Genomic DNA, 27123 nt, shown 5'->3' on the forward strand with positions numbered 1-27123 from the left:
TGAATATAAACTTTCTCTTATGATTTTATTTGGACTTCTTTGGTACATCAGTAACAAAATACACCTTTACAAGAATTCCCAGATTGGGGGATATACTTTAGCAAATATCTGCAATTCTTTGTTTATATAAGATTTCTCTTCCCTTCTGTGAATCATCATTCTTCACCCCAGGTATCTTGAGATTGGATTCCGTATAATGAACGGAACACACACAAAAAAAGAAGGCATTTGGAAATCATTAAATTCCTCCCCTTCAAGGATGTAAGTTTCTTTGGGGTTTCCTTCTCTAATAGTGTACAAAGCAAACACTCTTCCCAGATTAATGCCCACTCACATAACAGACTTGATGAGACAGTGAGAAAACTAATTTTGTGAGTAGACAACTGGCAGAACTTATCACCACTCTGACTCTGTAGCTACACACAAATATCTTAAGCAGCATCACTGATGACACATCTTAAATTTAGGTTTTAAGATCATTATTCTCCATGTTATAGATGGGCATCAAAAGCAGTCTCCTCTTGACTGCACTCCAGATTTGTTTGAAACTTTTCAGTGACAAAAACTTACCCATTTCCCTAGAGGCTCAGTGAGCATAAGATGCCAACAATAAGTTTCATGACTTCATAGCACGGGCCAAGTTCCTCCCATGGAATATAAATGGAGACTTGAAAGACTTCCATCCTGTCTTGGGAAACAACCATTTACAAATATCTACATATCCTTGCAAGCTCTCTCTAGCCCCCATTTCTGAAGCAGTCTGATTTAGTGAGCTGTATGCAACACACACACAAGGGCTAATGCAATCAAACAAGGAATGTATTAAAAGCACACTTGGTAGTTCAAATTAAAGGACAAGTGAACAAGGTTAAGAAAATGACAGTAACAAAAGCTGTTCTGGGAAGCTCTATTGAAATAGCAACTTATTACATCAAGATGCTACCATTGAACAAAAGCTCATTTTGCTTGTCTGTACTTGAAAAACCCATTAACAATGTGCAGTTGAGTCTCAGCTGACCATAGTGATCATGCCAAGTCCTTGGCAGGGCATCTTGAATGGTGGTTCCATCATGACTGCATACACTGGGAGGGAATGTTTCTCTAAAAGGAAATCAAGAGGTTCTCACCAGTGAAGGCAGAAGATTCCAGGCGACACAAACACATAAAATGTGCACTATATTGATTACTATAAAGAGGTTGCTGCCAAGACTGCTTCCAAAGCATAGAAGGTAACACAAGAAAATGTCTGCAATGTGGAAATGCATTCTTAATAAGCCATATTATCCTAGTAACAAGTTGCATTTGTTAAGACACAAAGAAACAATGTTGGTATGCAGAGCAGAAATCTCTGTAAGATGATATTGTATTTACTTTTTTCTCACAAATGGCATTCACAAGTAAACTGCCAAACTGCAAAAATCATATTATGTAGTACACACAGGAAGACATCTAATTATCCCTCTAGGCTCTGGGATGTATTTCTCATTGTTAACCTCATTACTAGATTCGTTTGTACATTGAAATTATCTGTATTTTATTACTTATAATTGAGAAATTTCTCAAATCTCTTCCTGAAATTCTGGAACAACTGGAACATAATTTCTCTTAAAATAATTCCCAGTGGCTCACGCCTATAATCCCAGCACTTAGGGAGGCCAAAGCGGACAGACCACAAGGTCAAGAGATCAAGACCATCCTAGTGAACATGGTGAAATGCTGTCTCTACTAAAAATGTAAAAAGCAGCTGGGCATGGTGTCATGTCCCTGTAGTCCCCAGCAACTTGGGAGGCTGAGACAGGAGAATCACTTGAACACTAGAGGCAGAGGCAGCAGTAAACCAAGACTGCGCTGCTGAACTCTAGCCTGGTGACAGATGAGACTCCATCTCAAAAAAAAAAAAAAAAAAAAGATTCCTAAAGGAAAATTTTTTTTTCTTAGAATGACGCTTCTGATACAAAGTGAGGTTAACAGTCCAGCTGTGACTTGGTATATTCATAGGTGTTCATTCCTCTCTCTCTCTATATATATATATACATACACATATATATATATGTGTGTGTGTGTGTGTGTGTGTGTGTGTGTGTGTGTATTACCACCCCCGCCCCAGGGATTTGTCATTTTTAGATTTAAAACTTCCCTTATAACATGGTTCCTCCAAGGTATAAGCTTCTGATACATAAAATGTAATTTTGTTAATTCTGCCATTCATTAGCTCAATGATTTCTCTCATTAAAAGCCTGTAAACTATGAACGTCAAAGAATACTATTCTATATTCCTTTGGTTCATGAAGTTTCCTCTTTGCGAATTTTATGTTAATAAAACAACTTTAGAACATTCGTTTAACATGGTTCCTCACCTGTATGAACTTAAAAAAAAAAAGATACGATTTGCTGCTGAAAATTTTCAGAGGAGTTAAATTCATAGTTTTCCTGTGTATTTTCTATTATCTTTTTTCATGTAAAGAACAGCTTTCTGTGGATGCCTTTCCATATGCTGTGTATTCACAAAGTTTCTATTCAATATGAGTTTTCTGGAAGATAACAAGATGACTCCACTTATAGAGTTTCTCTTTATATATGCTTTTGTTGGTATCTCTTATGAATTCACTTTTCAGAGTTTCATACTATCATCGTTTGTCATCTATATGAGTCCTCTGATGCATAATGAGCTGTGACTTCCAACAAAAGGCTTCCCCACATTCAGTGCACTTACAGGGCTTCTCTCCTGTATGTGTCCTCTTATGTGCACTGAGAATTGATTTTTGAGAGAACGTTTTCCCACAGTCATTGCACCCATAGGGTTTCTCTCCTGAATGAGTTCTCTGATGCACAGTGAGCTGAGAATTTCTAATGAAGGCTTTTCCACATTCATTGCATTCATATGGTTTCTCTCTTGTGTGCATTCTCTGGTGTACAAGAAGCCGTAATTTCCCACTGAAGGACTTCCCACACTGACTGCATTTATAAGGGTTCACCGCTGCATGAGTTCGCTCATGTACAATGAGTAGTGACTTCCAAATGAAGGCTTTCCCACATTCATTACATTCATATGGTTTCTCACCTGAATGAATTCTCATGTGTATAATGAGGTATGACTTGCTGCTAAAAGCTTTCCCACATTCACTGCACCCATAAGGCTTTTCCCCTGCATGAGTTCGTTGATGTGAAATCAGCTGGTCTTTCCTATTAAAGGCTTTCCCACATTCACTGCATTCATAGGGATTTTCTCCTGTGTGAATTCTCTGATGCACAATGAGTTGTGAATTAAAACTAAAGGATTTCCCGCATTCATTGCACTCATGTGGTTTCTCTCCTGTATGAGTTCGCTTATGTATAATAAGGTATGACTTGCTCCTGAAAGCTTTCCCACACTCACTGCATCCATGTGGTTTTAATCCTGTGTGACTTCTCTGATGTACGATGAGCTGGGACTTCAAACTAAAGTTTTTTTCACACTGACTGCATCCATAGGGTTTTACTCCAGTGTGCACTCCTTGATGTACAATGAGCTGTGACTTGAACGTAAAGGCTTTTGCACATTCATTGCAACTGTAGGGTTTTTCTCCTGTATGAGTTCTCTGATGTACAATCAGGTTTGACTTTGTATTAAAGGCTTTCTGACACTCATTACATTCAAATGGTTTCTCCCCTGTATGAGTTCTCTGGTGTATAATAAGCTGTGATTTTAAACCAAAAGCTTTTCCACATTCAATGCATTCATAAGGCTTCTCCCCTGCATGAGTTCTCTGGTGTGAAATAAGCTGGTATTTCCGACTGAAGGCTTTCCCACATTCATGACATTCATAGGGGTTCTCTCCTGTATGAATCCTCTGATGTATAATGAGCTGTGACTTAAAACTAAAGGCTTTCCCACAGTCATTGCATTCATGGAGTTTTTCTCCTGTGTGAGTTCTTACATGTATAATAAGGTATGACTTGCTCCTGAAAGCTTTGCCACATTCATTGCATACATAAGGTTTCATTCCTGTGTGACTTCTCTGATGTACAATGAGCTGTGATTTCAAACTGAATGCCTTCCCACACTGAATACACCCATAGGGCTTTACTCCTGTGTGAATCCCCTGATGTACGATGAGCTGTGAACTGAATGTAAAGGCTTTTCCACAATCACTACAAACATAGGGTTTCTCCCCTGTATGGGTTCTCTGATGTACCATAAGGTTTGACTTTGTATTAAAGGCTTTCTGACATTCGCTGCATTCATATGGTTTCTCTCCTGTATGAATTCTTTCATGTATAATGAGCTGTGATTTTAAACCAAAAGCTTTTCCGCATTCATTACACACATACGGTTTCTGTCCTGAATGAGTTTTCTGGTGTGAAACAAGCTGTTCTTTCCTACTGAAGACTTTATCACATTCACAGCACTCATAGGGATTCTCACCTGTGTGAATTCTCTGATGTATAACAAGTTCTGAGTTGAAACTGAATGTTTTTCCACATTCACTGCATTCATGTAGTTTTTCTCCTGTATGAATTCTCTGATGTACAATGAGGTATGATTTACTACTGAAGTCTTTTCCACATTCGTTGCACCCATAGGGTTTCTCTTCTGCATGAGTTTTCTGATGCACTACAAGGTGTGACTTGCTGCTGAAGGCCTTCTCACAATAGCTGCATCCAAAGAGTTTTTCTCCCATATACATTTGCTGTAATGTAAGTTGTGATTTCTTATTGACAGTTTTTCCAGATTCGTTACTTTCACAGTATTTTATTCCAATAATAGTTTGCTCGTGTTTAGAATGGAGGAATGATTCTCCATGTACCTGAATCCCGTTAGGATTCTTTCTAGTATAATTACTAGTGAAATCTATATATTTCAAATTCTTTCCATGGGTGCCACATGTATGAGGTTTTTGTCTCGAAAGATAAGTTGTACTAAGACATAGTTTTCCAAAAGCAGTGCATTCAAAGCTTTTTGCCATACTTATCAGCTTGCCTTGATTTTCCTGATGCCATTCCATAAGATCATCAATTTTCCAGACTTTGTCTAGAAATGAGAACAATTAGTCGTATGTTATAAATAATAACATGATTGTGTTATAGTAGAAAGTTGCCTATGAAATGCCATATCATGAGGTTTTTTAGTTTCAGGTATCAGATCTGAATATAAATAAATTCTCAGGTGTAAAAACACTCACACTACTAGGCACTAAAACAAATAAACACCAAACTCAAGATAGGCATGGTAAACTGATAAGTTTAAAAGTTTTGCAAATTGGATAAAAAAGGCAAAATAGGCACAAAGAACAATGAACATAATATAAAGATGTCATAAGGGACCTATGAACATTAGATTTATTCAAAAAATAATTATTAAATACCTACTATGTGCCAAACACTGTGCTAACTTGTAGAGAAATGGCAGAGAACACTGCAGATTACTTCCCAGTCCTCCTGGGAATAACATCTCAATACCTAGACATAGACAAAAATAAACTGAGGGAACATCATTCCTTAACAGGACAAGAAGCAGTTCTTAAAACCATTCAGATAAATCAAAACAAAAACAAAAACAAGCTTCCTACAATGTAACAAAAATGAGAATGACATTAGACTTCTCATTAGGAAAACCAGAGGACAGAAAAAAGAGCAATGAGGAACAAAGTCAAAACACTTTCAGCTGCACAAGTCTCAATGTTTGTATCACATGTACCTTTTCCCAGGAAGTTCTCTTGAGTTGCTCCAAGAAAAGAAATGACAGGAGACACAGAAAATGAAATTTAAAAGGAGGTCCTGGGATAAAAATTACACAGCAGGCCTTAAGAAAAACTAGGCTACTCTGAAGCAAGCCAGAAAAACTTTGCAGTCAATATCACCAGGAAGATAAAAGGAATACAATTAATAATTTGGCTGAAAGTACCAGCCAAGAATACTCAGATCCTGAAAGGAATGTCTGTAGTTAAATATATGATGAATACATTAATGATAACAAAATTAAACAAGCAAAAAATTAGCTACAGAAAAAATACAAATTTATAAATAAAAATTAATCACTGTATAGTTGCATGATTTACCTGCAAACAGAAATTACAGTCAGAACCAACATATAAACTGAAAATAAATCTAACCAAAAATATGAAATTAATATATCAGAATGATGGAGGCATGGGAGCATAGCAAGATATATGTCTCCATTAGGAGTATGTATATGGTGGGAGGGTATGGAGGGAAGACAGTGAAAGAAGTAAATCACCTTTCTATACCGAGCAGTCATTAAGGGAGAAAGCCAAGGTGTAGCAGAATAAGCAGGTTATTTAGAAATACAGAGGCAACTGCTACAAGAGTTAAAAGGAGACTGAAGGTGCTGTCTCTAGCAGGCATTGGAAAGAGAGTGGCACAGGATAGCCAAAAGCTGTCTGAACACAAAAATGAAAAGTGAAAGATACAAAACAGGAAATAAGACAAAGGATGAAGTCCTTTGTCACAACAGGAAATATCTGGAGGTTGAGTAGAAAACAGATAGATGCCCCAAAATAACATACTAGCCAGGTTAATGAAAGAAAAGGATATTAAAAGAAAGCAGCAGCAAGTCAGGCTCAGAGACAGCAGATCACGGGATTTTAACATCTCACTCCATGTTTACTGTGAAAAACTGCAGGTAGTTTTCCTATTAAATCTGATCCATCGGCAGGGCACGGTGGCTCAAGCCTGTAATCCCAGCACTTTGGGAAGCCAAGGCGGGCGGATCACAAGGTCAGGAATTCGAGACCAGTCTGGCCAACATAATGACTCTCCATCTCTACTAAACAATGCAAAAAAATTAGCCAGGTGTGTGTGGTGGTGAGCACCTATAATCCCAGCTACTCAGGAGGCTGAGGCAGGAGAATCACATGAACCCAGGAGGCGAGGTTGCAGTGAACTGAGATTGCGCCATTATGCTCCAGCCCAGGCAAGAGTATAAGACTCCGTCTCAAAAAAAGAAAAAAGAAAAAAAAGTCGGATCCATCTTACTCATTTTGTATACAACCATCAAATTATATTTCCCCAAATATTAATCCCCCACTAGGGCAGTATCTTCCATTAATGCACTGACAGATACAAATGAGCACTTTCAGCCTTCACAATGGCTTGACAGGGAGTGATACTACCAAATGGTCCTATTGTAAAAACTGTCCCCAACAAAATGAAAATAGGCCAGTGAGTAATTACTCTGTGACCTAGAATCAGATTTGCTCCTGTGTTTGGCTGTCACTGTTTTTTTCTGTAGACTTTCAATCCTTGTATAGGATTTGACAGTAAGGATGGATACTGAGACCACCCTTACTATCAAATCCTATACTTTATCCTTCCCTTCCTTCTGTTGCTGGTACCACACCCATCCTTTTCTTTGCTTAGTTCCTATATCTCTGCATTCATCATTTGAAATCTAATGTATCTTCTCTAGAGCATGCTCTTTGTAACAATAATGGCAAAAATAAGACTGTGCTTGACACCTCAAGGTAGAGTTCAAAGAATTCAAAAAATCAGGGAATATCTAACCCAGTAACTAAAAGACAGGCTTTTTTTGGAGACGGAGTCTTGCTCTGTTGCCAGCTGGAGTGCAGTGGCGCAATCTCGGCTCACTGCAACCTCCACCTCCTGGGTTCAAGCGATTCTTCCACCTCAGCTTCCCAAGTAGCTGGGATTACAGGCACATGCCACTACACCCGGCTAATTTTTGTATTTTTAGTAGAGACGGGGTTTCACCATGTTGGCCAGGATGGTCTCGATCTCTTGACCTTGTTATCCATCCACCTCGGCCTCTCAAAGTGCTGGGATTACAGGCGTGAGCCACCGTGCCTGGCGGCTTTTTTTTTTTTCCAAGTTATTTTTATTTTTATTTATTTAACTTTTTTAAAAATAGTATTTTAGGTTTTGGTGTACATGTGAAGAACATGCAAGATTGTTGCATAGGTACACACATGGCAGCATGATTTGCTGCCTTCCTCCCCTTCACCTATCTCTGGCATTTCTCCCCATGAGAGATGGCTCTTTTTTTTAAGAGAAGGGGTCCCTCTCTGTCACCAAGATTCAAGTGCAGGAGTGCAGTCATTGCTCACTGTATCCTCAACCTCCCAGACTCAAGTGATCCTCCCACCTCAGCATCCCAAGTAGCTGGCACTACTGGCAAAAGCCATTATGCCCAGCTAATTTTTTTTTTTTTTTTGAGACGGAGTTTCGCTCTTGTTACCCAGGCTGGAGTGCAATGGCGCGATCTTGGCTCACCGCAACCTCCGCCTCCTGGGTTCAAGCAATTCTCCTGCCTCAGCCTCCTGAGTAGCTGGGATTACAGGCACGTGCCACCATGCCCAGCTAATTTTTTGTATTTTTAGTAGAGACGGGGTTTCACCATGTTGACCAGGATGGTCTCGATCTCTTGACCTCGTGATCCACCCACCTCAGCCTCCCAAAGTGCTGGGATTACAGGCTTGAGCCACCGCGCCCGGCATGCCCAGCTAATTTTTAAAAATTGTTGGTAGAGATGGGGGTCTCACTATGTTGCCAAAGCTGGTCTCAAGCTCCTGTCCTCAAGCAATCCTCCCACCTTGGCCTCCCAAAGTGTGCTGGGATCACAGATATGAGCCACTGCACCTGGCCCAGGAATTCTTAAGCTTGAATAGTATTTAAAGATGATTCAAGACCATATTAAATATGATTCCTGGCTGTGGTCCAAAGGAAATCACTGGGAACCCAAATATACACCAAGAGAATTAAGATTCTGAAGCTACAGAAAAGCAGGAGGGAAGTTGTTAAGGTTTGAATGTGTCCCCTCTAAAACTCACGGGGAAACCTAATCCCCATTTTGGTGAAATTCAGAGGGGGCGATGAAGTCATGCCCTCAACTTGGCAACACAAATGGACTCAGACAGTAGCAGTCTCCCCAGTGACCATCTCGAGTTTAGTCACAGATGATAATGGAAAAGGATTATGCCTGGAGAAACAAAGGTTCACCAGGTAGCTTATTTCACTGCCACGGAAAGAAATCCTGACAAAATCAGTAGCTACCATGTGGTGTTCACTGCTGCTGCTCTTCAGGAACGGGGGGACCCAATGCTTGTCCTATCCCTCTTCATTTGGATGGCTGGATGTGTTTAATGTATCTTTAGTTATAGGTCTACAGGCTATAAAGAACTACTCCCTGGTCTGAATGAGAACAGGATCCTATACTTGTATTAATGTAGCAGAAGAATAAACGTATTGGTTGCAGCAAATATTTGAAGACGGATGGCTGGGAAGATGGGTGTGACGGGTGCTGCCTGGCCACGGAAAGTGAAGGCAGACAGTGCTGCTTGCCCAGTGGTCCTTCTGCCCTGTTCCTGGCTGGCAGTAACCTGATTTTTTCCTACCCCCATCCTTAAGGTGATGTGCTTCTGTCAGGGAAGTGGGGACCCATTTCCATCCCCAGCCCTGCTTCTAAAAGTAAAGCATAATTTATCTGAGCCAACAGAGATGGTCCCATTTCCTTTTCCAGAGCCTTCCTCAGACAGGGGCATGTGAGAAAAACTTAGCCTGTTGAACATGATCAGTCTGCTGGGGACTTCCTTGGATGAGTTTTCCTGTTTGACAGAGTCGTATGTGAAGAAACAGCCCTTTTTATTTCCTTGGCCACTGGTATATCCACAGGCATCTAGAAAGATGAAATGCAGTAGCCATCTGAGGACCATTAGGGTAGACAGCCTAAGGAAAATGCCAACATACCTATATGGGCCCTTGGTGATTGACTGAGTCAATCCCTTCGTTGATCCTGGAGCTGCCCCACTTCAGGACTTCTTGTGATGTGTAGTAATAAATCACTTCTGCTTCAATTAGTTGGTCTGGGATTGACCAACAACTGCAGCTGAAGTAATCCGAGTAATACAAGGACTAACTGCTGATTTATGCTGTCATGCTAGTAATAGAATGGGGTATTCAGGGAAACACATCTGACAGCAACACTGAAGTTGAATTTGTATAAAAAGAGTAAAATGAATAAAGTTAGCTAAGTACAACAATCCAGACATGATAATACTGGCCTTATTTTGAGTGGGAATTGAGAAGATGAGGGCTTTAAAAGACCTCTTTTTAAAGGACCAAAATGCTAAAAGACTGTACCAAAACTAGTAAGGGAGCCCTGCACAGAAAGGAAATTCAAGCTGACTCTCCCCAGTGTTAGGAAAAAGAAAAACCTTAAATTCAAAAGAACAGTAGGATAAACAAAGAGAAGGAGGATGAAAAGAAGGTGGTATGTAGGTGGCTATCGAGCAGTGGGAGAGATGATGAGACCAGGGAGTGGCACAAGGAAGATGCCAGTGAATCAATCAAAACCAGGACCAAAGGGCAGATAAAAGATCAATGTGGCTATCAATTACCAGTAGAGGAAAAAAAGAATTTACATTTTCAGAATGGAAGTTGTTAAGGTTTGAATATGTCCTCTCTAAAACTCATGTTGAAACTTAATCCCCATTGTGGTGGCATGAAAAGGCGGCGATCAAGTCACGTCCTCATGAATGGATTAGCGGCTTCTCAAAGGGCTTGAGGGAACTATCCTAGGCCTTTTTTGCCCCTTTCCATTCCACAGTGTTCCTCACCTCCAGAGGATGCAGCAACAAGGCATCGTCTTGGAGCACAGACCAGGCCCTCACCAGACACCAAACCTGCTTAGCACAGTGGCTTTGGACTTCCCGGCCTCCAAAACTGTGAGAAATAAATTTCTGGGCTTTATTACATCAGTCTGTAGTATTTATTATAGCAACACAAATGGACCCAGAAGTCTTTTTGTTTTGAAATGAGGTCTCACCGTCCCCTAGGCCGGACTGTAGTGGCACAATCATAGTTCACCGCAGCATCAAACTCCAGGGCTCAAGCAATCCTCCTACCTCAGCCGCCCAAGGAGCTGGGACTACAGGTGCACACCACCATGCTCGGCTAGTATATGCCTTTTAAAAGTTACACTATATGAAGGAAATGAAGAATAAAGACCTCTTGGATTCAAAAAAGCAAGAGAAGCCCAGTAGAACATGTAGGGAAAAAGTGCTTGGTCATGCAGCACAAGAGCAGGATCAATTCATGTCACTGCAGGGTCATCAACACTATCAAATGACAAAGGAATGTGCTCAGAAGGTCCAGAGTGATGATGTTAAAGCCATTAGCATAGAGAACCACAAAAGGGGTAGAATCTACTAACAGGTTTCAGAAAGAAGGAAGATGAGACTGTGGCTGTTGACTTTACGTGTAAGAAATTTAAATGTAGGACCGGGCGCAGTGGCTCACACCTGTAATCCCAGCACTTTGGGAGGCTGAGGTGGGCAGATCACAAGGTTAAGAAATCGAGACCATCCTGGCCAACATGGTGAAACCCGTCTCTACTAAAAATACAAAACTTTGCTGGGTGTGGTGGCAGACACCTGTAGTCTCAGCTACTTAGGACGCTGAGGCAGGAGAACTGATTGCACCCGGGAGGCGGAGGTTGCAGTGAGCCAAGATCACGCCACTGCACTCCAGCCTGGCTCCTGGCAACAAAGCAAAACTCTGTCTCAAAAAAAAAAAAAAAAAAAAAAAGACAAAAGAAATTTAAATGTAATTTTCAAAATATAGAAAGAAAAGAGAAGGAGCATGAAAGTCACATCAAGTGAGGGAAAGAGGAAAGGCTTGCTAAAATGCATAATGAAATGAGTCTATCACCAAGACAGAGTAAGGAGGAAAATAAAGATGCCAACGAGAAGAATAAAAGTACACGGTACCAGGCGTGGTGGCTCCTGCCTGTAATCCCAGCACTTTGGGAGGCTGAAGCAGGTGGATCACAAGGTCAGGAGCTCAAGACCAGCCTGACCCACATGGTGAAACCCTGTCTCTACTAAAAATACAAAAATTTGCTGGACATGGTGGCATGTGCCTGTAGTCCCAGCTACTTGGGATGCTGAGGCAGAAGAATTGCTTGAACCTGGAAGACAGAGGTTGCAGTGAGCAGAGATCAAACCACTGTACTCCAGCCTGGGTGACAGTGTGAGACTCTGTCTAAAAAAATTTAAAAAAAAGAGTGCACGGTAAGGCAAGGCATGGTGGCTCACGCCTGTAATTCCAACTTTGGGAGGCCAAGGCAGACAGATCGCCTGAGGTCAGGAGTTTGAGACTAGCCTGCCCAACATGGCAAAACCCCGTCTCTACTAAAAATACAAAAATTAGCTGAATATGGTAGCATACAACTGTTCCCAGCTACTCAGGAGGCTGACACAGAATAACTGAACCCAGGAAGCAGAGGTTGCAGTTAGCTAAGATTGCACCACTGCACTCCAGACTGGGCAACAGAGCAAGATTGTTTCAAAATTTAAAAAAAAAAAAAAAAGTGTGCATGGGTATAAGTGAGGGGAAAAAACAAACAAGAAGAGCACATCGCATTAGAATTCATGCTAATTCGGAATAAAGAGGAAAATATCTGTCTCCATCACTCACCTGGACAGCACTGATTTGGAATTGGGGTTTGTACCATACACAGCTCTTCTTGTTCCAACCTGAAGATGATGTCAGGTTTGGTGTGTTGATACCCTATAGACAAAAAATCACAGACAACCTGGAACAAACAGCTTGGCATTCAGAGATTCTGAAGAATGGGGAAAGATTTGGTTTGGAGGTAGCATGATGAAGCTGCCTTTTTGCAATTTGGCAAAGTAAAGACCATTCAACTGGCGAACTGCCCAATGGGGAACTAAGAAAATCTGGCCTTAAAATCTAAGTCCAAAATCACTAAGTATTTTACAGAAGGCCTCCAGTTTTCAGCAATCAAGGAGAAAAGCCTGGAGACCGAGCACTCTCCTCCTCAGGGAGGCAGCACTTACCTAGGGACACCAGGTTGCTATAGTTCTCCAACATCACACTCCTGTACAGGCACTTCTGAGCTGGGTCTAGCAGCTGCCACTCCTCCCGGGTAAAATCCACAAACACATCCATGAATGACAATGGTCCCTGAAATACAATATTGTCATCCAATCTCAAGTTATTTTACTAGGTTTGTGGAAAAATAGCTGCTTAGGATGTCCATTATTTACGTTAAACTTTGTGAGAAAACAAAAATTGTATTGAAAACATCCATCAATGTGCATTAAATCAGTCATCTTTCATTCAACACTTGACAACTAGGATAACCTCTTTTTAAAGTTTTCATCTATCCTAGAAACCAACTATACAAGGGTGCTCAGACATGGGACATTCAGTACTAAAGGCAGGACAGTCAGGCAAACAAGTTCAACTGATTGCTCTACATCTGCAATACAGTTACTGACCTCTTGGTGCCAGGAATATAAAAACGAAAGAAATAGAGTCCTGCCCCCAAGACGCATTCAGCACTGCAGATGGAGGGAAAGTTACATATGCAAATGCAACTGGGAGTCAAAGAAGCCAGGATAAAAGAACACAGATTACAACGTGGACACAAAGGAAGAAGTGAGCATGCTGTTTGACAGTGCCAAGTGGAATCTGTGAAAGAGTACTATAGGTACCCAGAAGAGAAGACACATTAAAACTTTGTGGACTAAAAAGGTAACTGTTCTAAGTAGCAGCTGCTCTGTGGGATAAAAGACCTAATCATGAACATATACAGATGGTAAATGCGCATATAAAGCATGTTCAATGTCATATGTCATTAGGGAATTGCAAATCCAGACAAAAATAAGACACCACTACACACCTACTAGAATGGATAAAATCCAAAAAACTGACCACCAAATGCTGGAGAGAATGTGGAGCAATAGAAACTCTTATTCATTGCTGGTGGGAATGAAAAGTCACTTCAGAAGACAGTTTGACAGCTTCTTATAAATCTAAACAGTCTTACCATATAATCCAGCAACCACGCCCTAGGTACTGAAAACTTACATCAAAGCAAGAACAAGAAGACACACATGACAAATATCAGATATGAAAAGAAGTTACCATTACTGAACTCACAAATATGAAAAGACTACTCTATGCTCTCAAATTTGATAAGTTAGATGAAAAGGGTACATTCCTTGGAAGACATGAATTACCAAACTCATTCAAGAACAGATAAACTTAACTGATAATTCTACATCTATTAAAGAAATATTGGGAGGCCGAGGCAGGTGGATCACGAGGTCAAGAGATTGAGACCATCCTGGTTAACATGGTGAAACCCTGTCTCTACCAAAAATACAAAAATTAGCTGGGCGTAGTGGCACACACCTGTAGTCCTAGCTACTTGGGAGGCTGAGGCAGGAGAATCACTTGAAACCAGGAGACGGAGGTTGCAATGAGCCGAGATTGCGCCACTGCACTCCAGCCTGGCGACAGAGCAAGACTCCATCTCAAAAAAAAAAAAAAAAAAAAAAAAAAAAAAAAGGCATAAAATTTGTAGTTAACAGCATACAGATTGGAAATAAATAAATAAAATTGTCCTTTATTATAGAGAGAGTAAGAAGGAAACTGCGGATGCCAACGAAAAGATTAAGATGACACGATTGTTTATGAAGAAAATACCAAAAAATGTAAGAAAGTTCCTAGAACTAACTAGTGAATGTAGCAAGGTCACAGGATACAGGCTCAATACATAAAAGTTGGCTATATGCCTATATAACAGCAATAAATCATTTGATTTTGAAATTAATTGGTTGTGTGCCGTGGCTCACACCTGTAATCCCAGCACTTTAAGAGGCTGAGGTAGGTGGACCACTTGATAACAGGAGTTTGAAACAAGCCTGGCCAACTTGGTGAAACCTCATCTCTACTAAAAATACAAAAATTAGCCGGGTGTGGTGGTACACACCTGTAGTCCCAGCTACTCAGGAGGCTGAGGCAGGAGAATTGCTTGACCCAGGAGGCGTATGCTGCAGTGAGCCAAGATTGTGCCACTGCACTCCAGCCTGGGTGACAGAGCAAGACTCCACCTAAAAAAAAAAAAAGACGAAATTAATAAACTGATACTCTCTACAACAGCAACAACAAAACAGAACTTACATATAAATCTAAAATATCTGTGTAGGATTTCTATGCTCAGTATAAACACTGATTTTTAAAAATCAAAGATCTAAATAATGGGAGACCCTGTGTTCATGAATTTGAACTCAATCCCCAATGTACTGTAGATCTAAAAGTGAAAGGTAAAGTAATAAAGTAACAACGAAAAAAATCTTTGAGCTTAGGATAAGAAAAAGATTTCTTAAATAGGACACAAAATACAATTCAAGGTGAGACTTGGAAAAAAAAAATAGGACACAAAAATCATTAGCAATAAAAGAAAAAAATTTGTAAACCAGAGTCAGTAAAAGTTAGAAATATCTGTTCATCAAAAGTAAGCATTAAGAGAGTAAAAAAGCAAGCCAATATTGGAGGTAAAAGAAGCATCCCAGGTAAAAATTTGAATATAGACTTCATACTATGTTTGTTTTAAACTTTAATGTGCATGAATCACTGAGTCTTGTTAAAACGTATTAATGGCATTGAGATGAACTCTGATATTCTGCATTTCTAACAAGCTTCCAGAACAATGCATACTTTGTAAACACATTTTTTTTTTTTAAAAGGATACACATAAAACACAAAATAACTTTTTGGGGATGGGGAAGGAGATGGAAATTGAGTATGAGAAAATAAGAGAATATATAAATAGAGGTAGACAAGGACCTTACATGAACCAGTGATGATAAAAGGGCCATGAGCCAGGCACAGTGGCTCATGACTGTAATCTCAGCAACTCGGGAGGCTGAGGTGGGAGGAGCTTGAGCTTAGGAGTTGACGACCAGCCTGAGCAACATAGTGAGACCTCCTCTCTACGAAAAATAAAAAACATCAGCCGGGCATGGTGGCACTTGCCTGCTGTCCCAGCTACTCAAGAGGCTGAGGTAGGAGGATCAATTGAGCCTGGGAGTTTGAGGCTGCAGTGAGTTATGATTTTAACACTGCACCCCAGTCTAGGGGACAGAGCAAGACCCTATCTCAAAAAAAAAAAAAAAAAGGCGGGGGGTGGGGTTCTTCAACTGAACTGAGGAGTGATTAATTTAAATTAACCCTTTGACCTACGGATCTCCATCCCTCTCCACACCAAAATAGAAAAATAATAAAGAAAACACTATGAATAAACAAATGAGAAGCTTACCCAGGATTTGGTGATTTGGGGCTGCTCTTGGGAAATAAATAGACACTCTAGAACTTTCTCTGTCCTGTGACTCTTCTGCTTCTGCCCGGGTGTTCCAGGGAGACGCTGCAGATCAGGAGTCCCTTGGCCCAAGATGGATTCCTGGTCTTGGAGCTTTCTGATCCTATCCCATGAACTGTTTCGTTCTTGGAGAGGTGGGACCTGTGGACTCAAGAGCAAATTTCCTTTAGCCAGCATAATTTCCTTTGGACCCCAATCTTGGTCTTCTTAGGCTGGTGAATCATGCTCACACAGAGGCTGGAATGCATGTTCTGTAGACTGTGCAGAGTGCCACTACAGGGCAAAGGTGAGACAAAATGCACAAGGGGAATCCAATTCCACCCACAGATTCTGCACGGGCCCCCAGACCCCTGAAGGTGCAGTGACCACACCTGAGAGTCACTAAATATTTACACAACTTCTGGGCAGCCACTTAAATGAGAAAATGATGCTAAGTGCTAGGGAGGAAACAAGTCCCAGTTTTAGGTGACTATACTTCGGTATGAGATTTCTGGATGAAACAGCATTTCAATCCAAGTTTCTCTTTCGCCATCTAGATATCCATGAACAACTCACTTCACCTCTCTGAGTCTTGCTTACTCCTCATCAAAACAAAAGAGACTTAACATAACAGTAAAAGAATTTTTTAAAACCATGACATTAACAATATAAAACAAAAACAAACTAGGTAACAGGGTCGCACGATATGGGCAGATGTACCCAACTGCAAAAGCAGTAAAGGAGTGGGGGCTGAGGGGAGATTCTGATGGGTCACTTTGCTGTAAGATCTCCAAAGTCACCAATAAACATGTATCCCTAGGAGGAGAGTACCCTCCCCCTGGTAGAATCTAAGCAATCAAGAAACATTTTTCTTTTTTTGGAGACAGGGTCTCAGTCTGTCACCCAGGCTGAGTGGTGATCACAGCTTACTGCAGCCTCGACCACCCATGCTCAAGTGATCCTTCCACCTCAGCCTCCTGAGTAGCTGGGACTATAGGTGAGCAACACCATGCCTAGCTCTTTTTTTTTTTTTTTTTTTTTTTTTGTAGAGATGGAGTCTTGCTATGTTGCCCAGGCTAGTCCTGAACTCCTGGCCTCAGGTGATCCCACCACCTTAGCCTCCCAAAGTGCTGGGATTACAGGCATGAGCCAGCACTGAGCAAGCAAGAAACAACGGGCTGAATTCCTCTCAGGATCAGAGCTGCAGATGGCTGTAAAAAAATATTCCTAAAGTCACTAAGTGACCAAACAGTGCTGTGGCCATCTAAAGAAAATCTGAGAACTAATGGGCATATAGTTCCTTCCAGAAGCACAGATCCTCACTCTGAGGGAAAGCTGTCAGAGACACAGACCAAACTGAACAGCAACAGAAGAGAGAAAAGGGACTCAGGCAGAGAGCGGGAGCTCACAGTGACAGGAACAGGAGAGAGAAGGGCCAGACAGAAAAAAACAGAGAAGACTGTGCGTAAGAGGGAGGCAAGAGAGAAGGTTTAGACAGTAAGAGGGAAGGGTTCAGAGAAAGCTTATTACAAAAATCATTTAACAACGAAATACATCAGGCTGGGCATGGTGGCTCATGCCTGTACTCCCAGCATTTTGGGAGGCTGAGGTGGGGGGATCACCTGAGGTCAGGAGTTCCAGACCAGCCTGGCCAATATGTGAAACCCTATCTCTACTAAAACTACAAAAACTAGCCAGGTGTGGTGGCACACCTGTAATCCCAGTTACCAGGGAGGCTGAGGTGTGAGAATCACTTGAACCTGGGAAGCGGAGGTTGCTGTGAGCCAAGATCACACCACTGCACTCCAGCCTGGGTGACAGAATGAGATGCCATTTCAAACACAACAACAAAAACCAAATACGTCACATACATGTGAGAGAAACACATTAGAAAAGAAGGCACGTTTAACTTCAGGAAATGCAGGGTAAGAGGCAGAAAAGAAATGGCTTCCTGACAAGGCTTAGCACCAAGGGTTCAGGTCATGTTTTGGCCCTTCATGATAAAAACAGAGGCAGAACTCTCAAACAGCGAAGCTCGAGAAAGATGTCCTGGCCTGTCCTGACTCGTGCTAGCCTCCAAACAGGAACTTCCTGCCACAAAGCAAATGGCAGCTTAATAGGCCGGTTTGGGAGGGCAGCAGGGATACCCACACTACATTATGATGAAGGAAAAAGAACCAAATGGGGCTCCGACAGACAATAAAAACATATCCAAAATATCCGACCACACAAAAACTGTAACGTCATATTTTAAAATACAGTAAAATAAATTAGAAAAACAAAACTTTGAAAGGATACATAAAAAATAAAAGAGCCTAGAAAGTAGACGCTTAGACCACTAAAAAATGTGAAATGAAAAATATCGGGACAAATAAATTAGGAAAAAAATTCAGAAATGAAAATGACATTAGGAGGAACACAAAGAAGTACCAAGGACCCAGAAGTCAGCCCGGGTAAAAAGTGGGAAAAGCCTAAAAGAAAACGGAATGAAAAATTAGAAAAAGAAACGATGAATGAAATGACTTATGAAAAGTCTGTTCACAGAGGCATTTTCATAACCCAAATATCTATGACTATTGAACTGGTTGAAAACACTATGGGACATCTATACAGCCACTATAAAGGTAGCCAACGACCTCTATGTAACAGCATTGGTACAATATAATGATCAATATATACTCTTAGTGATAATGACAAGGGGAAAATGATACATACAGAAAGCTAGCTTTTGTGTAAAAAAAGGGGGATTGCAGGTATATGCATATGCATGTGTTTCCCATATAAATGGGATCATATAATATCTAGTCTTTTGTGGCTGGCTTTTTTCACTTCACATAATGCTTTCGAGGTTTATGCTCGTCATAGCATGTATCGATAGTTTGTTCCTTTCGTTGGTGAATAGTATTCCATCATGTTTCATCATTCACCACTTAATGGACATTCAGATAATTCCCTGGAGACCAACAGCTTATCTCTCGGAGCCTTCTCTCTGTACAGTAGGCACACTCTACCTACTGTACATTTCAGGGTCTAGGATCCTAGAATCTCTGACTCTTGAGAAATCTTCAACCTACATACAGAGACTAAATACAGCGCACAGGCCAGAAAAATGCATATAGAGCCAGACTGTCTGGGTTCAAGTCCTGGCTCTACATTCACCAGGGATGCCACCTGGGCTTCCAACTAACCCTTTATGGGCCTCAGCATCCTTACCCATCAAAGGGGAATAACAGGATTCACCACCTGGGGCTACTGTGAGGGTTTAAGGTAGTAATACCTAATAAAAGATTCAGCACAGAACCTCATACATAGTAGACACTGAGCAAGGAAGGCAGCAAATCACACTGCCATGTGTGCACCTATGCAACAATCTTGCATGTTCTTCACATGTACCCCAAAACCTAAAATGCAATTTAAAAAAAAAAAAAGAAAGAAATGGCAAAAGCAAGCAAAACAAAACAAAATCCCAGGAATACTTAATGAAAATCCACCACGCTACAAAATGACAATCAGTAAGATGAAAAGCACATAGTGTTTCTTAAAAAAGAGGACTCTTGGCCGGGCGCAGTGGCTCAAGCCTGTAATCCCAGCACTTTGGGAGGCCGAGGCGGGTGGATCACAAGGTCAAGAGATCGAGACCAACCTGGTCAACATGGTGAAACCCCGTCTCTACTAAAAATACAAAAATTAGCTGGGCATGGTGGCGCGTGCCTGTAATCCCAGCTACTCAGGAGGCTGAGGCAGGAGCACTGCCTGAACCCAGGAGGCGGAGGTTGCGGTGAGCTGAGATCGCGCCATTGCACTCCAGCCTGGGTAACAAGAGCGAAACTGCGTCTCAAAAAAAAAAAAGAGAGAAAAAAAAAAAGAAAAGAGGACTCTCATAACTCTATCAAGGCAGAATTTAAAAGAGGAAAAAAAGAAGAGAGGACTCTACCTTCAAACATCCCTCAACTCTGACCAGTCTCCATTTCTACCACCATAGACAAAATCCTTGCTATCTCTTGTCTGAATCACTGCAGTGATCTAATCAGTCTTGTTTCCCACCTTGTCCTGTATCTACTCTTGCCCACCTACAACCTGTTCTCTACTCAGCACTCAGAAGGGTCTTTGGAAATCCTAAGCAGATCATGTTTCTCCCCTTCTCAGCACCACATCCACTCCCCAACCCCATGGTTTCCTAGCCTGATGTGGCCTCTGGCCATCTGTGTTCATCTGCTGCTCTCCTCTCTCTCACTCCCTACACCCAACCACAAAGGCCTTCCTGCCAGGTTACAAAGGCATCAAACTTCCCCTGCCTCATGGCCTTGGCCCTGGCTGTTCCCATCCTGGATGCTTTTCTACCTGCTCTTCCCAAGGCTGGCTTGCTACTGTAACTCAGACTTAGCTTAGATGTCACCTCCTTAGTAGGGGCCTTCCCTGAGCACCCAAGCTATAAGTAGCCCTCACTCATTCTTTCACATTAACCAACTTTGTTACAAAACTCTGATGTTTTCCTTTTACTTGTGAGTAGTTTCTTCAACATTTATTTGGCATCTGTCTCCCTCCCAATAGCATGGATTCCATCGGTCTCATTCACCATCACAAGCTGGCACCTAGTAGGAAGCCTAGCACATAGTAGGTGCTAAATTAATCATCAGATGAATGAATAAATAAATAAATACTTCAAAAACCAAGGAGTATGATTTGTATTTATTACAGTGATCTTTATCTTGAGAGGGTATATACTGCAGTATTAAGAACTCAAGAGTTTGGAGCCTGGTTGTCTTGGGTGTAATTCTGTCTTCTGCTACTTATGTGCTGTGTGATCTTGGCAAATCACTTCTCTTTGTCATGATTTCCTCATCTGCAAAGTAGGGCTTAACATCAGTGCCTTTTTCATGAGGCTGCTGTAAGGATTAAAGTTAGTATCTATAAAGTGCTTAGACATGTGGCTGGAACATAATAAGCACTCTATAAATGCTGACTAGTATTAATGAAGTTGGAAAACTCTCTTTATATAAGCCCTCTGTATTTCCTATATTACCACTGTAAATAGAAAAATTTACTTATAGATACTACTTACAAATTAAAAGCCTATTGATTTTTAGATTGATTTTGTATGAAGGTACCTTACTGGATTTTCCTCAGACTACCATTCTCTTCCCATTACAATAGAGCACCTTGCTTAACTCTATACTACTGTTTCTACTGCCTCATTCCCATTTCTGCTGTCAACTGCTGGTCTCACCACCCCAGCCCCTCACCTTTCTCCCTTACCCATCACACATATATATTCATACTCTGCTGTAGAAAGATTGCCAGCAACAGTCACCACTACCATCACCACTAAATTCTTTTTTTTTTTTTTTTTGAGCCAGGGTCTCACTCTGTCACCCAGGCTGGAGCACAGTGGTGCGATCTCAGCTCACGGCAACCTCCACCTCCTGGGTTCAAGCGATTTTCCTGCATCAGCCTCCCATGTAACTGGGATTACAGGGACCCACCAACATGCCTGGCTAGTTTTTGTATTTTTAGTAGACAGGATTTCGCCATGTTGCCCAGGCTGGTCTCGAACTCCTGACCTCAGGGGATCCACCCACCTCAGCCTCCCAAAGTGTTGAGATTACAGGCATGAGCCACCACGCCTGGCCCATCACTACTAAATTCAATTTAGGTTTTTATGACTGCTATGGTTTGAATGGTTCCATCTGTCCAAAATTCATATTGAAACTTAACCCCCATTGTGGTGGTATTAAGAGGTGGGTCCAGTTGGCTGGGCGTGGTGGTGTGCACCTGTAATCCTAGCTGCACTCCAGCCTGAGCGACACAGTGAGACTCTGTTTTAAAAAAAAAAAAAGAAAAAGAGGTGGGCCTTTAAATAGTGAATAAGTCATGAGGGCTCTCCTTCACAAATGGGATTAATATCCTCTTAAAAGAGGTTTCAGAGAGCTGCCTGGCCCTTCCATCTCTTTGGCCATGTGAGGACACAGCATTCTTCCCTTTTTCCCCCTTCCACCATGTAAGGATACAGCAAGAAAGTGCCACCTTGAAAGTGGAGAGCAGCCCTCATCAGATACCAAATATGCCAGCACCTTGATCTTCAACTTCTTAGCCTCCAGAATTGTAGAAAGTAGTATCTGTTCTAAGTTACCCAGGCTGTGATATTTTATTACAGCAGCACTAAGACCATGATCTAGTGTTACTTGATCTCCCTCATACATGTCACTTGGCAAGCATTTGTTTCCTTAACTGTGAATTACATGTCTCTCCCCTATTTTCTCTCACTGTTCTTGGGTTCCACCTCAGTCCCCAACACCTCTTCCCCTGCTTCTCTTGTCATTTCCCTGACCACTGTCCTCAGTTCTCTTCTTACGGTACACATTCTCCCTGAGCTGCTTTGGCCACATCTAATTTGTGCAACCCCATCCAGATCTTTTTCTTGAGAAACATGCCTGCCCATTTCCCCACTAGCAACCTCTACCTAGAGGGTTCAATCTACATAAAACTGAAATCCACCCACATCTACCAAACACAGTTCTGATAGTCGTCCCTTACTCAGCAAATGGTGACACTCCCAACTCAGGCCCAAAGAGCAGAACTGCTGTTGTCATCCCTGGCTTTTCTGCCTCTCTCATCACTGCACCCAACTAGTTATGCTTCTGCCTCCTTACCTCCTCTCCTTTCTCCTGTTTCTCCCCTAGATGGAGTCTTGCTCTGTTGCCAAGGCTGGAGTGCAATGGCACAATCCTGGCTCACTGCAACCTCCACCTCCAGAGTTCAAGTGATTCTCCTGTTTCAGCCTGCTGAGTAGCTGGGATTACAGGCATGCGCCACCATACCCAGGTAATTTTTGTATTTTTAGTAGAGAAACGGTTCTGCCATGTTGGCCAGGCTGGTCTCAAACTCCTGAGCTCAGATGTTCGGTCTCAGATGTTCGGCCTCCCAAAGTGCTAGGATTACAGGCATGAGCCACTGCACCTAGCGCCTCCTCTCCTTTCTCAAAACCACTAATTTACTTAAACACTTGTATTCTCTTACCTGCTGCAGACTGTAGACTATTCTACCCCCAAATCCTTTGTGAAAACACTTCAATAAGTAGACTCCTTCCCCTGTATCAGTGGTCTCCAACCAGGGACCAGTTTTGTAGAAGACAATTTTTCCATGGACAGGGAGTTGGGGTGGGGAGTGGCAATGGCTTCTGGATAAAATTGTTCCACCTCAGATCATCAGGCATTAGTTAAGAGTCCTATAAGGAGGACACAACCTAGATCTTTCACATGCACAGTTCACAATAGGGTTTTTGCGATGAGAATCTAATGCAGCCTCTGATAGAAGGCAGAGCTCAGGCAGTAATGCTCACTAACCTGCCACTCACCTCCTGCCATGCAGCCAAGTTCCTAACAGGCCACAGACCAGTACCAGTCTGAAGCCAGGGGGTTGGGGACCGCCTGCCCTATATGATAAAATCCAAGTTTCTAATGGGGTCCTCAAAGCCCTCGATGATCTTAGGCTTATGGCTCTAGCCTCGTTTTATAATACACACCTCTACTATCAGCATTCAACTCTACATTTCAGCAACCCTAAAGTACCCAAAGTTCACCGTGAGGTCATTTCAAGTCTCTCATATGTGCACATGTTACTTCTTTTTCCTAGGCTGGTTTTAATCCTTTGCCTACTTTAGGTTTGTCATCTTTCAAACCTAAGTTTAAGAATCTCTTAATCATTGAAGCATTTGGGAGTTAGGGGGTGTCCTTACTTCCAGAACTGACCCATTTCTGCATGCCCCCGTATACTTCCACGGCCTACTCCCAGAGTACTCATTAACTTGTCATTGCGCTTTTCTTGTCCACCATCCCCACCAGACCACTGTTCTTCAAGACAGGGATGATGAGCAACCTATCTTTGCATTTTTAGCACCTGCCCCACGGTCTAGCAAACAAAATACAATAAACAAAGATGATGAACAAGTGAATAAAAAAGTTTGTAATTTCCAAAATAAGATTCAAAGATCCCAGACACAGAAGACACTCGGTAAATGCAGACTGAAAAAACTGAAAGATGTGCGAGTACCCCTTGTTCAACTCAAAGTTCAGGGTACAAAGTTGTCAAAAAAGAGACTGATGAAAGGAGGAAAACAGGAAGTCTGGTGACAAGAAGCATCTCTGGAAAGCCTAACACGCTCTAAACGAAGCCAGTTACCTAGAACAGCGGCGGGGCGAGAAAGCTCCGGGCAAATTCAGACTCCGAAGAGGTGAAGCGGCTACACGCTGGCATTCAGCGAGAGCTTTGCAAGAAGGAGAGAAAACTCCTACTCACCCAAACAGAAGCTGTCCGGACCCTGGTGGCCATCCCTGGGGTCAGTTTCGTGTGACAGGAGGTGACAGGACGCGAGGGAGGCTAGGAGAGACAGCACGGTGAGGAAGGCGGTCTCCCTGCAGCCCCCACACCCAGGGCGGGAGGGTCCGAGGCACCAGGGCTGCCCGCCATCCTTGGAGCTGAGACTCCTTCCCTCCCACAGCTACGGGATTCAAAATCTCCACCCGCCACCAACACACAGGTCAGGGTCACGCCACCGTCCCGGGTCTGCAGCAGGAGAGAGGAGTTCGGTCCCGTCCCGCCGCGTGGAAACTGGAGGAATTCCGCACGTCCGGCTCCTCCAAACCCTGGATGGGCAGCAGGATAGCAGCCAGAAGCGTTCGCGGCCACCCCAATCTCAGGTGACCGGGTGACCACAATGGGTGACGAACGCCATCCGCGGAACAAGGCTCTCACCGCCGGCGCCGAGCGATGGAAGCCGTTAAGGTGTCGCACAGCAATTGCGTCATTGAGAGTCGAAGGCGAAAACTACAACTCCCAGAGGTCTCTGCGAGGATTGACTCCCACGCGGCAGGGTTCTGATCAAGGGCGACCGGGAGGGGGCGTGCTAAGGTGACCCGGAAGCTCAGGCTCTCCGGGCACAGTCCCTGAGCTCAGGCACTTGCAGGTTTTAAATTATAGAAAGAATTAAAATACTTGACACCGATGGCTCAACGATGAGAGGGTTGTAAATTAGGTTACAAGTGTTCTACTCCCTGCGTTGCTGAAATGGTAAAAATACTATCTTGCTTTACATGTTAATAACACAAGGATTCGTAAAATTGCCATTACATGTTAACATAAATAATATTTTAATAAAAATTAAATATATTTTACAAAAGAAAAAATTTATTAAGGAGTGGCTTTGTTTTTGTTTCTTTTCTGACTTACTAGAAAGCTGAATTCTCATATTTGCTTCTATATTTAATCTGTTGCATATGTTGTTTTTGTTAAAGTATGTAAAGATACAAGTCAAACAAGGGATATTTTTGTTAGTGTACAATCTGAAACCGTATAGGAGAACTTTATCTACTCTATTACATAAAATAGTTGGTCTACGTTGCACTTTTAATGGATTCTTTTAACACACATGATTTTGTAACATGCATTGGCCAGTTGAAAAATATTGGTTCACCGAGTTTCACAGATCTTCCAAATGTCAACACATTTCATTACATAAAAAAAGTTATTAGGTTGGTGCAAAAGTAATTGCGGCTTTTGCCATTATTTTTAATGGGTGCTTTATTAATATTTATTATTATCATCATCATCATCAAGACAGGATCTAGCTCTATTGCCCAAGCTGAATTGCAGGGGCACAAGCTTAGCTGACTGCAACCTTTACCTTTACCACCCGGGCTCAAGCAATCCAAGCCTTCCAAGTAGCTGGGACCACAGGCCTACAACATCTGGCTAATTTTGTAATTTTTGTAGAGACTGAGTTTCACCATGTTTCCCAGGCTGGTCTTGAACTCCAGAGCTCGAGTGATCTGCCTACCTTGGCCTCCCAAAGTGCTAGGATTACAGGCATGAGCCTCTGCACCTGGCCAGGTAGGGCAATTTGCTTTATTTTTTTGAGACAGAGTCTCACTCTGTTGCCCAGGCTGAAGTGCACTGGTGGGATCTGGGCTCACTGCAACCTCTACCACCCAGGTTCAAGCGATTTCCCTGCCTCAGCCTCCTGAGTAGCTGGGATTACAGGCACCTACCACCACACTTGGCTAATTTTTCCATTTTTAGTAGAGATGGGTTTTCACCATGTTGGCGAGGCTAGTCTTGAACTCCTGACCTCAGGTGATCCACCCACCTCCCAAAGTGCTGGGATTACAGGCATGAGCCACTGCGCCTGGCCCAGGTAAGGCACTTTAGTTTTTATTCTGGGTGCATGCAGTAGTGTAGTCTCCATATAATTTCTTCAGCTGTAAGCAGTTTCAGTGGTACCTGTGATTTCCTCAGTGGCTTAGAGAACAGTTGTTGGTGTAGACTGTAGTAGTTTTGCTGGAGATGGGGATTCCAGGTGGGCCAGCCTGTGGGCCCCAGGAGTGGCAGGGCCAAGCATGCCTGTCAGTGGGGCTCCTGGCATGTGGATATGCAGGAGCTATTGAGCCCCAGTGCAGGGTGAAGTATGGTAGGGTTTGGGCTCTCAAGTAGCACTGTGCTGCTGATACTTAGGACTCAGGGTGTGTGTGAGGCTCAGTGTGTGCTCCCTCTCTGTAGCAATGCCATCATATGGTTTCCAGGCAGTTACTATGTTGGTCTGGGGCCCATGAGGGTTGAGGAAATTTCCCATGCTAGGATTGCAGGAGACCATGGTGGAAATGTGAACTGCTGGGAAATCTCTCACTCACCCTTTCCTCACATTGGGGTGCTTCTCTGGGTTCTCAGCCAGCCTCCAGTGGCTGAGCAGGCTACTTTGCTTTCCTCTGCGTCCTTGCCTTAGAGTTTTCTATCACTTCTCTGTTGAATTATATGTCCTCTCTTAAATGATCTATTCAAATGTGACTATATGCTTGCATTTTTGGTTCTTTGTGAATGCGGTGACTACCAGATGCCTGTAGTCAATCATCTTGAAGCCCACCCTCGAAACATAGGTTTTATATTCACTGGGAAACCAAAAATATTGTGTGACTTGCTTTATAATGATTTATTGCTTTATTGTGATG

General features: G+C 42.4%; 1 protein-coding gene across 2 annotated transcripts; it reads right to left on the bottom strand.

The window, feature by feature from the left end:
• Window positions 1-2418: 2418 nt before the first annotated feature.
• On the bottom strand, window positions 2419-25513 carry ZNF268 (zinc finger protein 268). 2 transcript variants are annotated; one of them, XM_039472153.2, is made up of 6 exons: window positions 24661-25513; window positions 24422-24502; window positions 16088-16288; window positions 12816-12942; window positions 12433-12525; window positions 2419-5011 (listed from the first exon to the last, which is right to left on the bottom strand). In XM_039472153.2, the coding sequence occupies exons 2-6, from the start codon at window positions 24452-24454 to the stop codon at window positions 2628-2630; spliced, it is 2838 nt and encodes a 945-aa protein (XP_039328087.1). In that variant the 5' UTR covers window positions 24455-24502; window positions 24661-25513; the 3' UTR covers window positions 2419-2627. The 2 variants fall into 2 exon arrangements, with proteins under 2 accessions (XP_039328087.1, XP_074258077.1); XM_074401976.1 differs by having other exon boundaries at window positions 24422-25513.
• Between the last annotated feature and the right edge of the window lie 1610 nt (window positions 25514-27123).

Source organism: Saimiri boliviensis, chromosome 7 (genome assembly GCF_048565385.1).
Source record: "Saimiri boliviensis isolate mSaiBol1 chromosome 7, mSaiBol1.pri, whole genome shotgun sequence".
NCBI classification, from domain to species: domain Eukaryota; kingdom Metazoa; phylum Chordata; class Mammalia; order Primates; family Cebidae; genus Saimiri; species Saimiri boliviensis.